Raw genomic sequence first — 14,966 nt, 5'->3', positions numbered from 1 at the left:
AGGTGCCTGAGGAGGAAACCAAGGCCTAGGGCCCGTGAGCATTTCCCAAAGCCACAAAGCTAGTAAAAGCCCATGTTTATTCTAGAACCAGACTTCTTAGCTGGGAAGTATTCTGCTGAAGTATAAATAAGCTGAAATTAATTACTGGGAGGAACATGAAAGCAATCAGAGACTTCAAGTATGTGTTTAACACACATACACAGCTCTACTAAAACACTTTCCCAAAGCAATATTTGGACAGTATTATGAAATGTAGTTTAAACAAGCACACACGTTAGGGGGATAGTTAGTTGTGGAAGTTTTCCAGAAGCAGATGGATCTGAAGTTTTGGACTTGGCCAGGGCGTGGTCTGGCAGAGACCTGCAGCTGAGGGTACAATTCTGGGACAGAGAATGGTCATATCTAAAGCCCTGTGGTGCAGTGAATTACTTAGCATGGCTCTTTTAGCCATGGTCTGTGGAAGTTCATGGTCATTCCACCAGATGACTGAGTGGGTCTATGCAAACGTGAGGTGGTTTGTTCCAAGGGGACTGGATAGATTGCCAACAATGTAAATAAGGTGTATGGCAACCTTGTGGGGGTGGGATGGTACAAATAAGGTATGTGGAACCATAACACGGGGATTGGTCAGTTTTGCCATCCTGCTATGCTTAAAATGAGCCATCTCAGAGGTGGAAAGGGGGTGCCTTTTCAAAGACAGAAGAATAATCAAGAATGGAACGTAACTGTCCTTGGACTCGAGATCCCTGTGCTGAGATGTAACTGTCCTTGGACCCAAGATCCCTGTGCTGAAATGGCAGAGAGACAGCAGCAGCAGCAGAGGCCACAAAGCAAAAAACCAGCATGAGACAGAGTGGTAGGCTTGCTAACCAATAGAGCAAGAAAGTTTAGTGCCTTTGGGCAGAAGTCTTGCTGGCAGAGTGGGGTGCACATAGGTGTACCTATCAGTGGTGCTAAAAGAGTTTTTTTGGCACTTTCCCAAGCAGGACAGAAGGCAGGTTGAGAGGCCAAATGCCAAAGAGAGGTGTGCCTACAGTCATGGCCCCACTCAGAGAATTGTAGTCTGAGTGTTCCTGATCCTGAACTGTAACCTGTTACTTCCCTGATAAACCCCATAACTGTGAGTATTGTCTGTGAGTTCTGTGTGGCCACTGCAATGGATTATCAAACTCTGTAGAGAAGTAGAGAGTGTCATGGTAGGGATGGTTGGTGTCAGAATTGATAAAAGGGTTGGAGGGTGGTGGTATGTTGGACCTCCACCTCATAGGAACCAGCCTTGGGTTGTTGATGTCCTTCTTGATTCTGTTTCCTCCTGTGAAGTTAGAAGTCAGACCCTGCCACTGCCACTCCCTTTTTGCCAGTACATGGTGGGAACTGACAGATCATGCTAAGAAGTCCACAAGCAGCTGCACTTTGCTGGGGCACAATGTTCAAGTGAGGGAGAACAAGTGACAACAATGACATGGATTCCTGGGGTCTGTTAGGATAAATGTTGCTGCTGTTAGCTGCTTTTAAGTCAGTTCCAGCTCAGATTGGTATACTGAGTAGAACTGTGTTCTGTAGGGTTTTCCAAGCTTTGACCTTTCAGCAGCAGATAGCCAGGTCTTTTGCTTCTGCTTCTTGGTAAGTTCAAACCACCAACCTTTGGGCCAGTAGTTGTTGAGCCCTTAAGTATTTGTGCAGCTAGCACCTGGTAAAAGATACTTATTATAGAGTTACTGTAGGTCTTAACTAAGGGAATTGTTTGATAATTATTTCTGGAAAAAATTTCCAGAAGCTGCTTGTCAGCAGGTTGGAGGGAAGAAACTAAAGATGAGGAACAGTGTATTTTAGTAGCTTGAGATAACAGGAGCCTGAGTTTGTGGGTAGTTAGAGTTATGTGTCAGCTTGGCTGGGCCTGGTTTTGAATGGCTGGGCAGCTGGATGTAGTTATTCCCCATGCTGAGGTTAGTAATCCACTCCTGGACCAGCTGAGTAGCTGCTTTAGGGATGTGGTCTGCTTCCAGGACATAAGAAACAACTTTGAGGAAGGCCGTTAGCTTTGGCATACTTGAATCCCACATGTAGCAGAATCGTTATTCAGCAGCCTGCCATGTTGTCTGCCAAGCTTGGGACTCTTAATGGACTTGAATCAATGGCCTGCTGTGTTGTTTGTATTTGTTGACCTTGGGCATGTCAGCCTCAGCAGCCAGCACTTGCCTGAGTGAAGAAACCCTCCAGCTCCGGTGGGCCAGGAGCAAGAGGCAGAGCTGAAGCCCCAGGTCGAGGGGCTTCTACCTAGCCCCTAGAGCCTGGCACTTTGAACTCAGACTTCTATCCTAGACAATTGTAAGAGAATAAACTCCTGTTTGTTAAAGTCATCCGCCAGTAATATTTTCTGTTAGAGTGGTACGAAGTTACCAGAACAGCGTGGGTAGCCATGGAAAGAGGAAAGGAAAGAGCTGTTGATTTTTCTTTTATGTTTAAGTTCTGAAATCATGGCTTCAGAGATTTATGCAAGTTCACAATAATGGAAATGGTTTTTATATCATAGGGCAGCCTGCCATGGGAGCAATCAGAATGAGATGCACTGGAGTTGGGGCCTCAGGTAGCAGAGATGATTTTAAATCAGTCTGTGGACCTGCCTGGATGCCAAAGGGGAATTTCAATCCATCTGTAATGCTTCTTTTCATTCCAATTGTTCTCTCCATCTTATTTCCCTCAGTGCCCCTAATGATGAAATTGACATAGAGTTCAAGTGCAAAAGAGAAAACATCCAGTTCAATTCTGCAAACAGAATGACCCAGAGGGCTGGATGGATCAGTGTAATTTAACATGAGCATTCACAAATGTCAGTCTTCCAGACCTCACCCTCATGTAAGATGGTAAGTACCCTGCCCCCACTAAAGACTGTACATGGGGCACTTACCGCAAGCATCCACTTTGCGAGGAAGCGCTCTCCACGTAGTGTTTCAGAGCAAGCTGGAATTCCTCCAAGTCATCTTCTATGACAGACATCTGACGCTGCACAAGCATGATGTGCTGCGGAGGAACGGGCCAGGGTTACTGCGTAGGTGCTCACGGAGCCTTGCCCAAGCCAGCGCCCCTGCTGCCCAGCCCACCCCTCTGCATAAACAAATGGTTCTCAGTTAAAAATATGACCAATGAAAACCATGGCTGTTCCCAGTAAAGCAGTAATATAGGCAGAGTATTTTCCTTGCCTCTGGTAACAGAAGCTAAAGGAAGGTGTCTTTCACAGTGACTTTCCCCCACCTTTAGAACCATGATTCTTTATTAGAATCACTGAGAAGGTTTTAAAATTACAAGATCTTTTATATTATAGAATCTCTGGGAGTAGGCCTAAAGGCTGGTATAGGTTTTTGGGAAGTGATTAGAATGTGCAGCCAGGGTTCAATCGATTCGTTGGAGTCATTTACCACATTTAAAAAAGAAGTGTATAGCACTCTGCACATCTCTGACTTCTTCTTGGATGTTTTGTGATCTCCAAAATACTTCCTTGGATATTTTATTTAAATGTAGTGTAAGAGTCATTGCAAACATTGAAATTTCAAAAAAATGTACGTTTACTGATAAGTTTCCAAAGTTACATTAACCATTACAGGGTTCTCAAACCTATTAATCACTTACAATAGGTCATGTACAAAATCTTATGATATTAGATGGAGCCTGTGTTTAATGGATCACATTTGGTTGGATGCCAACTGCTTCTTGTAACAAATCCTATTACCATTAGAGTTTAATGTTGTAGTTTGAAGACTTTCATAAAGAACTTCCTTTAGGCTTCTCATGGATTTGTTCTCTCAAGAGTAGTTCTTTTCTCTTCAAGGATTGGGAATGAATTATAAATGTGCATAAGAAAACAGTAAGGATTGGGCATGAGTCACACAAGTGCAGAGAAGCAAAGTAAAGACCATCTAGAATGAGAAAAATAACCTGGACAATATTTCCTACTTAAGTAGTGGTTTGAAACCAAAAAAAAAAAAAAAAAAATCAAACTCACTCCCATTGAGTCGATTCCGACTCATAGCGTTGGGTTTCTGAGGTGGCGAATCTTTACCAAAGTAGATTGCCCAGTCTTTCTTCTGTGGAGTGGCTGGTAGGTTTGAAACGCCAACATTCTGGTTAGCAGTCAAATGCCTTAGGCAGCATGCCACCAGAGCTAGAATTAAATCAAAATTCTAGTTTTCTGGCTCCTATTCCAAAGAATTTCTCACTTCATGTGGCTAACTACTCTTTGCTGAATAATCATTCTTTTGTAGGCACCACTTTAGGCATTTTATATATATTTAGCAACCACTCCCTCTTTGTGCCAGGTGTGAGGTTCTGCATAAACAGTCATGAATCAAGACAGAATTCTTGTTCTTGTGGGTTTTAGTAAGGAAATAAATTGGGCTTGAAAAGTATGTCTAGGAAATAAGTGTAGATATGGTTACTAGCATGTGAAACTGACATGTAAGCTGATCAGAAATCTATTAAATATTCCTGGAATCTGTAACCAAGGCTTAAAATCCTTTGGTTGTTTAAGCCTTAAAATAATATTTTGTTGTTGTTGTTGTTGTTTGCAGTCGAGTCGGCCCCGACTCATAGCGACCCCTCCTTGGGTTTCCAAGGCAGTATCACTATGGAAGTAGGATTGCCAGCACTTCAAATTATATGAGCAGGAAGCAGTGAGTAAAGGATAGCCCCTAACCCACTGCCATCCAATTGATTCTGACTCACAGTGACCCCCACTGGGTTCCCGGGGCTGTAAATCTTTACGGAAGTACATTGTCTTATCTTCCTCTCACAGAGTAGATGGTGAGTTTGAACTGTTGACTTTCTGGTTAGCAGCCAAATGTCTTACCCACTATGCCACCAGAGCTCCATGTAAGGAGGGTAAAATTCTCCAATGGGCCATTTCAGATGTGTCCATAAAGGATAACACACAAAGAAGAACCTCCTAAAAGAATGATGGATAGTAGGGTTACTCCTGGAATGGAGACCCAGTGTTTAATCAAGGAACTTTCTTTGAAAACTACTTTCTCAGAATCATTTCAATGGATCAGTGAGTGTTGCATGTTTCCCATTAATTCCTTTTTCTGAATAGCATTTCTATGGCAGTTATCCTGGCCCAGTTTTATTGTTGTACACCTGGATGTGTATGTGTATGTAGTGGGATGTTGCAGGTAATTTAACTTTTTGTTCATAGGCTGGCCACATCTCAAGGGATTACATTCTGACTTGATAGAGAGGACTGAGCATCATCTGGGCTTTAAGCAAGAAGCAGTAACTGGAGACTTTGGGGTCGCTATGAGTCGGGGCCAACTCGATGGCAAATAACAACAACAACAACAACCCTGTGGAGGTGTCTGCGTGTACTCTACATATAGAAGGAGGGCTGCAAATGAATATCTGATGACAAGAAGGTGGGCTGCGCTGAGACTACCATGTGCTCACCCAAAGCCATTCCTTCTTCTTTTAGGTACATTTAGACTTCTTTTAGACTACATTTTCCAGCATTCCTTGTAGTTAGGACCAGCCAATTGATGAGTTCTCACCAGCAGAATATGAGCAGAAGTGTTCTGTAACTCTTTTAAGACAAGACTTTGAAAAAGCACGTGAGCCTCCTTCATATTCTTTTTCCCTTCCTTTCTGCTGGGAGGATGGAGACCTGCATCAGGATTGGCAGAGTTACACGATGAGAGGAGCCTGCATTCCTGAATCACTGTATGGATTGTTTAATGGGGAAAGGACATAATTCATTGTGTTAGAACCATTATGGATTTTGGGTCTATGTGTTTCTATAGCCTATTCATCCTAATGAGTTCAACAATTTCAACTGAGCTTTTAATTTCCCTTCAGAATCAGGGATCAAAAATCAGTACATACGATCCCATAAGTGTCTCCTAAGGTTTTGTGACAGAACAATCAACCTCCTCTATGGCTCTCCCAGACTCCGAGTTCTAATATCAATAACTAAGTAGAGCTAAACTTAATTTCTGCCAAAATAATTGTGGACATGCTTTATTCACAGAAATCTGCAGGGATTGCTTAGTCAGGTATTTATGATTAACAATGACTCACACAATTCTCATGGGCTTCCTCAATGGGATATATAATTATATTCACCTGCTCCACCATGGAGTCCCTAGGGGTGAAAATGGTAAATGCACTTGGCTGATAACTGAAACATCGGCGGTTTAAGTCCACCCAAAGGTGCCTTGGAAGAAAGATCTGGTGATCTACTTCCAAAAAATCCCTCAACTACTAAAAACCCTGTGGAGTACAATTGTACTCCGACACACTTGGGGGCACTGTGAGCCAGAATTGGCTCCATGGAGGCTGTTTTTTTTTTCTTTTAATTCCACCATAATTTTTTTAGTCTAAAGTCATTCTTATGAAGTACAATAGGGTAGACTGCAAAAATGACCATAAATGGTCAGTAAACTTTTCTGTAAAGGGCCAACTAGTAAATATTTTAGGTTTTGCCACCATATAGTTCCTGTCATTTCTCAGCTCTGCTGTCATAGGGTGAAAGCAGCCATGGACAATTTGACTTCATTCCAAAAAACTTTATATACAAAAACAAACAGTGGGCTGTAGTTTTCCCTCCCCTGCACTAGAGGATGAAAGACCAGAGAGTGCAGAACTGACTCATCCCAGCTGAGGCCAAAGACAGATGAGAAACTCCAAGATCAGCAAAGCTGACATGCAGCTAATATGATGCCTAAGGGAGGCCAGCTGAGACCAGAAGAGCCACCCAGTTGATCGCAGGTAGCTTACTGCCTAAAGGCACTTGACTGCTAACCAGAAAGCTGGTAGTTCAAACCCACCAGCCACTCCTCGGAAGGAAGGTTGGGCAATCTACTGCCTCAGAAACCCAAGGAGGGGTCACTATGAGTCGGGTACGACTCAAGGGCACATAACAACAACAACCTGCAGAAGGGTGGTTATTGTTTTAAACCCTGACATTTGGGAGTAGTTTGTTATGTAGCAATAGTTAACTGATGAATCCACTTACATAACCTAGATGTGAATATGATTTGGAAAAATTTAACTCTTGGCTCCCAGATTTTACTTTGTAATCCAAACAAAGCATTTTCCTCAGATATTACACCAGTAAATTAATTGATGAGGTGCAGGTAAGTCTGCCTAAGTGTGATGACTCTCTGACAAGTGGAGCTTTTAGAATCATGGATAATTTCAGATAGACCTTCTGAGATGCAAAGAAAACCCTTCAATTTTCTATGCTGCCTGGGCGAAGGCAAGTTGTGAGTGTGGGATGTTGGAGAAAAGGAAAAGGAGTCTTAATATCTTGATAGAATTTCTGTATGTCTCTTGTGTCAAATGCACAGCCTGAAACCTGAATAGCCAGGCCAGAAAATTCCTTCATGGTAAAATGTACCAGTGTTATGTTTTTGTTTCTCTGGGGTGGCAGAGGCCTTTATCACTTACCTTATGGACATTTTGTTATAATGGAATTATAGATAGTGTGATATTCTGAATTTCTTGGGCAGAAAGTGCTCTGTAAGTGTGAAGAGCCATTCCAAATTTGCAGAATGATATTTGCCAGTGACATTAGGTTGGGGTTATTATATCTGCCTTGAAACATTTCTAATGTATAATTACCTTTTTTTTTTTAACCTCAGAGACATATTTTAAATGCAACAGTTTCATGGTATCTGGCTCTATTTATGACATTTCTAACTGTGTTCCAAGTATATCTTCAGAGATATTATGAGTCTTTCTGATATGATCTCACTGAATCTCTTAACAGCTATTACAAAGCAATATTATGTTTTGATTGTCCCTGACATATTAGTTGGCAACAGCCCCCAAAATACTTAGAGTGTACAAAAGAATTGATTTACTTTATAAAACATTATTCATAGGTTTTGTGGGGGTGGAGAGGCAGAAAATGATATTAGATTTGCAGATTCTAATCGTATGATAAGCAATTCCAGACATGCAAAACAATGTGCTGAAGAAAAGTTTGAGTTTGTAAAAAAACAGAAGGATGTGCTCAACTCTTGGTTACCATTATCTTGACTTCTAACAAACTCATTCTGAATGTAGAACATATCTGGAAAATGACCTTTTCCAGTAGTCGTGTGATAAGAAGGCACACAATGGCACCAGACAAAAAGGATTCAAGTGGATCAATATACCTGGCCAAACCCATATGGGTGGCTGAAGCAATTCCTTTCCAAAATTGACTCTCTTCTTGTTTCATATTTACTATTTGGTACTTGATAGCTGGAAGACAACAAATTATCTGTAAAATATTCATATGTCTTTGAGTCTTGGACTTTAGATGTGGGTTTGTCTCTGCTGTACGTGTTTATCTTTCATTTTATTTTAGCAAAATTAAATTGGGAATTCCTCAGGCTACTGTGTCTTTATAATTGTTTCTTATAAATCATTCGGAACATTTTAATATTTCTATTTATATTTATTTAATAGTTCTATTTATTATTTATTACACATTCTTTCAGTAGACTTAGAACAAATCAATGTACCAAAATATAAAAAAAATAAAAACAAAACTCACTGCCATCGAGTCAATTCTGACTCATAGTGACCCCCATTGGGTTTCTAAGGCTGTAACTCTTTATGGAAGCAGACTGCCCCATCTTCCTTTCATGGAGCAGCCTGTGGGTTTGAACTGCCAACCTTCTGGTTAGCAGTCAAAGGCCTTAGGCACTGCGCCACCAACCAAAATCAAAAACCAAACTCACTGCCGTGGAGTCAGATCTGACTCATAGTGAACCCTCCTTGGGTTTTCGAGGCTGTATCACTACAGAAGTAGATTGTCCAACCTTCTTTCTGAAGAGTGGCTGGTGGGTTTGAACCTTGAGCCTTCTGGTTAGCAGTCAAATGCCTTAGGCACTACACCACCAGAGCTCCTAAAAAAACCATGGTTAGATGCCACAAAGTAGGCGGCAATGCCTTAACCGTATGTGTGTTGTAAGGCCCAAGGGCCTCTTCCATCCTTGTCAAGGGGAGTGCTAACCTTCTCTCCTTTCAGAGCTCCTTTGATACTTTATTTATTTTAGAAAAGAATTTGAGATGACTTTGCAAACTCTACAGTGCTGTACAATTAATAGATGTCCTTTTATCTATGCCCAACATTCTGTCCTTTCTGTCCTTCCATTCCTTTCTTCTTTCTCCTTTACTGGCATGGAGTATAAATGAAAAAAGATTTACTATGTGGCCTTAAACAGATTCCTTAATCTTTCTCATCTTAAGTCTTCTGATACGTAAAATTGGAGTAGTGGTGTTTATATGCTAAGAATTAGGGGGATTAAATAGAATAATGTATGTATAGATCTTGCCCCATGTTAGGTAGTCAACGATATTACTTCTCTTATTCCAGTCTGGGAAAAAGATAGATGTTAAAAAAGAAATCACAGCCTAGACTCATCATTATGCAATGGCTCATGGCCCAGAGAAATCTAGGTATGGCAGCTGCCAGGGTTCAGGACTTTTGTTGTGTGCTAAAATTAGCCTACCAGACAATCTGCTCTGCTCTAATGATAGGAAATCTGATGTAAGAAGTTACCCATTAGCCCATAGTCAACCTCACTAGCAAAGAGCAACTCTACTTTGTTGTTGTTATTTGCCATCGAGTCGGCCCTGACTCATAGTGACCCCTCCTTGGGTTTCCAGGCAGTATCACTACGGAAGTAGGAATGCCCAACCTTCCTTCTGAGGAGTGGCTGGTGGGTTTGAACCACCAGCCTTCTGGTTAGCAGTCAAGTGCCTTAGGCACTATGCTACCAGAGCTCCTAACTCTACTTTAGCATCCATTAAACCCACTGAGCTCTCTGGTAGCATAGTGGCTAAGGCACTTGACTGCTAACCAGAAGGCTGGCGGTTCAAACCCACCAGCCACTCCTTGGAAGGAAGAGGGGGCAATCTACTTCCGTAGTGATACTGCCTCGGAAACCCAAGGAGGTCCGACTTGACGGCACATAACAAAAACAAATCCACTGAACACTAGGGTTGAAAATATTACAGTGTGTGGTGATGAGTGTGGGTCCAACATCAAGCTCCTGGGCTTCAGTATGGTATTTAAACCTCTGTGCACTTTAATTTCTTCATTTGTAAAGTGAAGCAAATGATGGTCTCTCACGGGGCTATCATGAGGACCAAATGAATTATATATGTGTGTGTTCAGTGCAATGCTTGGCACATACCAAATGCTCAGTAAAGATTAGCTTTTGAAAAACAGAAAGTATAATGAAAATGTATTCTTTGCTTTCTGCTGTGGAATTTATTTTTTAAATCCATTATGCATTCACTAAAGTAAATGAGAAAAGGAAAATTACCTCTTTAGTCTATGGATTTTGAAACTGGTTTTGGTCACCAGGATAAATCACCGAACATATAGCTCTCCTCCAAAGACAGGGATGTGGTCTGTGTTAATTCATCAGGAACTCAGAATTGTAAAAGTAGTATTTTTATTTTGTTGGGAAAGTGAGAGGAGAGGAGTGTTGAGTGCTAGCTTGTATGAATGCTAACGATGAAATGACAATAGAAAATGTTTTTAGTCATTCTGAATGTAGGAAGTGCATGCATGTACTACTACTAATGAAGAAACTACAACTTTGAATGACAAATATTTGACTGGTATATCTGAAGAAACAAAATAATTCAAATTATTACTATATGCCTACTTCCAAAGAGCATAATTATGTTAATTTTACACAAGGTTGAAAATACTTAAGGGATATCCTTTCCTGCTTTGCAGTTTTAAAATAATACAGGTCTGAAGTGCCTTGCCCACTCCTAATTACATACTACTCCACACCCCTGAATTAGTAGTTTTGTGTGTGTTGATAGATCTTTTAAAAGTGATGTTGGCTTCTCCCCCCTGTCAGGAACCAGACAATGGACCTGTCTGCCACCTTTCCTAAGCAATCCTTTGATGTTTTTATCCCCTGTGGCTGGAGGGAGGTAACACTCTCACGTTAGGAAATTATTTAAGGAATTATGTTCATTTTTTTCTTGGCTGCAGTGCAGTGTTCCCTTTAACACAAACCTAGGAGATGATCTAGATGAAGACCACAAACAATGTGTGCTCCATAACACTCTCCTCCCACCTGCCCACCAAAAGCGACTACTTTAAAATTCTGGAATTCTGATGAATTAACATAGACCATGTCCTTGTCTCTGGAGAAATAAGAACACTGGACATGCACTGAAACTATGACTTATATCAGGGGAAAGTATCCATATGTATAGATTTCTAATTTTAACAGCCCTTACTAAGCTTATCCAAGAATCCCTCAAGCTTCTTCTCTGAAGACTCCTTTGTGTTAAGAGTTTAGTCAGGGAGCAGGGCCCTGACACACAGGGTGGGTGTCACCTTCTCCTATCATGCAGTCAGTGCCTGTAGAATAAGTGCTCAATAGAGAAATAAGAGACATTTCCTATTTTTGTTTCATGCCAATATGATTGATTCTCCCAATCTATAAAATATATTAACATGTTTATGGTATTAAGGTATTAAAAATAAAGTTTCTGTAAATGCCTAAGATTTTTTTAATTCTAAGCTCTCACTAAATATAATTGCAAATATCCCGTTTTCCCAAACAGAAGATACTATAAATATGTCTCAAAATAAAGTAAAATACTAAACCATATACTTTGTTGAAACTGTTCATTTTTTCCCTAATTCATTTTGCTGTATTATAATGTACCTATTAGGATCACTCTGTCCCTCTTCCTTTCAGTCTCTAGACTGAAGTAGCACCACTCTGGATGAACCTCTTTCCTACAGGGAGATAAATGTTCCCCTTTCTCTAGACATCAATTCATTCTTTGAAAAATGTTTTCTGAGCAGCTGCAATGTGCCTGGCTCTGGGCTAAATGCAGGAAACAAATAATGAACCAGAGAAGGTTTCAGCTCAGGTGTAGCCCTCAGCCTGGGGTGGGTGGTCTCCAGAATGCGTTTATGCTACATTTTGAAAGCTGCTCTTCTCTGCCAGTCATAGCCATTCAGTTATTCTAAAACTCATTGATTTATGCATGCATGAACTTTTCATTTTGTTACTATTATATACTTGGTCCTTTCACAAAAACCTTGTGAAATACGTACTAGATTTGCATGGATAACAATTTAGAAAATACAACTCAGCTATGCAAAACTGAATCATGCCCATGTATCATTCACTTTTTCAATTTTTCATTGAGTTAGCTATTAATGTAAAGAAATTGAATCATGTTTTTAAGATATATTTCTAAAATTCTGACCTAGAAAAAGTACTTACAGATTTGGTATTCCCTTCAATAACTTCTTCTTCCAGTGGTTCAAGTTTGAGATCCTTTGTTTAGAAGAAATGGGGGAAAAACAAATTAGCTAATTAAAAGAAACGTTGCATATTTGAATGGTAGCTCTTTTATGGATAACTTTGAGCCAAAGAAAACCTCATTATTTAAAAGGAGATGAAATAATTCTGATTTTTTTCTTCCCCATTGTGCTCACCAATAAAGACTTATGGTACCCATTTATCAGTTGTAAGGAGCCATTTAAAATGTGTTCTATTTCTTACTGCTTGTGATAGTTTTGTTTGTGTGTCAACTTGGCTGGGCCTGGATGAGTAGCTGGGCAGATGGTGGTAGTTATTCCCCATGATGAGACTGGCAATTAATTAACTCCATGGTGGGATCTACTACAGGCAGCTGAGTAGCTGCCTTTGGGATGTGGTCTGTTTCCTGTATTTAAGGAGAAGCCTTGGGAATAGTCTCTAGCCTATGGTATGACTGGACTCTGAATGTACCCTTGTCGTTGCTCAGCAGCCTGCTATGCTCTGCTGACCTTGGGACTTACAATGGACTTAAGTTAATGGCCTGCCGTGTGGTTTGGTAACATCAAGACTGTGCCTTTTTACTTGTCAACCTTGGGGCTTGTCAGCCTCAGCAGCCAGCAGCTGTCTGAGTGAAGAAAAGCCTCTAGCTTTAATGGGCCAGGAGCTGGAGGCGGAGCTGAAGCCCAAGGCTGAGGGGCTTTCACCCAGCCCCTAGAGCCTGGCACTTTGAACTTGGACTTAAAGCCTCCAAATTGTAAGACTAAACTCTTGTTTGTTAAGGCCATCCCATTTATGGTATATATTCCTGTCAGAGCAGCACTAGGTAACCAGAACACTGCTATACATTTATCTCATTGATGCCATTAAAAGAGAGTAAAGTGAAGAGAGACTCATATTAAAACAGAGAGGAATAGGATAAGGAGGCAAAAGTAAAAGTTAGACAGATGACTAAGCCTAATGGGCTCATTTCTTTTGCTGCGAGTATTGCCATAATTCTATATTTCTTAGGACATTTATTATAGATATTAGTGTTACTTCCATTGTGCATTGCAAATAGAAAATGCATTAGAAGGTAAATGAAAACTCCACTATTGATATCTGTGAAATATGAAGGACCCTTAAACAGGCCTTACAGCCTCCTGTGAGGACCAAAAGATAATTTTAATGTGCCTAGTGAAACCAAGTGTGTAATCCTTGAAGACTCCATTCTGTGACTATGAATCTGAGAATTCTGGCTAAGTGAAGATTATGCACAATAATTCCTTCAAATAGATAAGAAACAAATTGAAACTTGGAGAAATCCAGACTATCTGAAATAAATTCAAGTGGCTAATAACAGATCTATGTAGCTTTATTGTGCTGTTCTCTTGTGGTGGAACTTTAGGCAAGTTATTGAACTTCTGTGGGCTTTGAATTCACTGTTGCTTCTGCATTAAGTTCTCTATCCCTAGATATTCACTTAGCTGGCTCCTTCTTGTCTTTTACACATCAACTTAAATATCACCTCCTTAGAGAACCTTGTTAAAGAGACCTCCCCAGACCAACCACTTATCAATCCACACTCTATCTTTATCATATTACTCTACTTGTGCCTGATAGCACTTTTCACTATCTGAAAAGCTTTTATTTAATGGATTTTTTTTTTTTTTACTTTTGCTTTGTCTCCCAGAAGCCAAGTACTATATTCCCACTGCCATATCACATAGTAGATACTCACTAAATGTTCATTGAATAAATGAATGGTTGAACGAATTCTCCATCTAAATAAATAGTTTTTCTCTAGAGGCAAAATGATAGAATGTATACAGATATGAATTGAAAATTAAAATGTACTCCACAGATTAAAAACTATAACAGCAGTAATCACCTTGATGGCTCCTTCCCTGACATCAACACAGATATACTTTCAATCCTACCTTCTTTGATCTAAGGTGAGAAAAATACAAAACAAATTGTATGAGTGTGGATCCCTTGGAGTGAGGATGTCCTGTGAGCTGACAACCCACAGAGGGTTTGGTGAAGAATGAAAACTTTTTTTTTACATTGTTATTGTTTTGTTTTAAATAAACTAAGGTTTTTCCTGCAGAGTTCAAATAAAATGTGAGATAGAACCTCAACATATACCTGAAAAAGAAGGGATGCCTGAAGAAACTTGTAGAAATTGTACGTGTAATTTTTTCCCCACATGAATGGTATTGGGCTTTGGTTTATAGTGCAGCCAGGATTTATCATAAATACTTAAGGGAGAAAAAAGGCAGATCAAACTCAGTGCTAACAACTGAAGGACACAAGGAAGTCAGCAGTGAGATGACATGCACTTATGTGCTGTTGGGTAATTGGGTAGTTTTTCTCTAAAAACTCAATTTAGCACCATACAGGATAAGTTGTAGAAGAAAACTGAACTTGCACTGTTTTTCTATTCATTTAGACAGTTCATGCTGAGCCTCACACAGCTGGAGCCCCAGGCTGAAAACCATCATGTTGTACTTTCAGCAAACCTCTTAGACGCTGTCTTCAAAATGAAACCCTTTCACAGGAAGGGAGTCCAGGAAAGAAAGAGACGTGATGATGCTTCATTTGATGTAAAGTTTTTTTTTTTTTTTTTTTTTTTTGAGGTTACTCTGTGATTTATCATTTTTTTTAAAAATAACTATATAAATTTAAGACACCAAA

General features: G+C 40.1%; 1 protein-coding gene and 1 non-coding gene across 2 annotated transcripts in view; both read right to left on the bottom strand.

The window, feature by feature from the left end:
* Nucleotides 1-14,966, bottom strand: part of NECAB1 (N-terminal EF-hand calcium binding protein 1) — a 245,033-nt gene that overhangs the window by 16,780 nt on the left and 213,287 nt on the right. Inside the window, exons 9-10 of the mRNA XM_007948743.2 lie at nucleotides 12,255-12,308; nucleotides 2,909-3,021 (exon numbers count right to left, since the gene is read on the bottom strand). Of these exons, the coding sequence (XP_007946934.1) occupies nucleotides 2,909-3,021; nucleotides 12,255-12,308 (167 nt within the window). The remainder of the gene's footprint in view (nucleotides 1-2,908; nucleotides 3,022-12,254; nucleotides 12,309-14,966) is intronic.
* Nucleotides 8,889-9,014, bottom strand: LOC122150757. The gene has a single exon (XR_006163838.1). It is a non-coding gene; the product is annotated as a U6atac minor spliceosomal RNA (small nuclear RNA).

Source organism: Orycteropus afer, unplaced genomic scaffold (genome assembly GCF_000298275.1).
Source record: "Orycteropus afer afer isolate SDZICR_OR568_19922 unplaced genomic scaffold, OryAfe1.0 scaffold00222, whole genome shotgun sequence".
NCBI lineage: Eukaryota > Metazoa > Chordata > Mammalia > Tubulidentata > Orycteropodidae > Orycteropus > Orycteropus afer.
The sequence above is the reverse complement of the archived record's forward strand: the minus strand, read 5'-3'. Positions and strand labels throughout refer to the sequence as shown.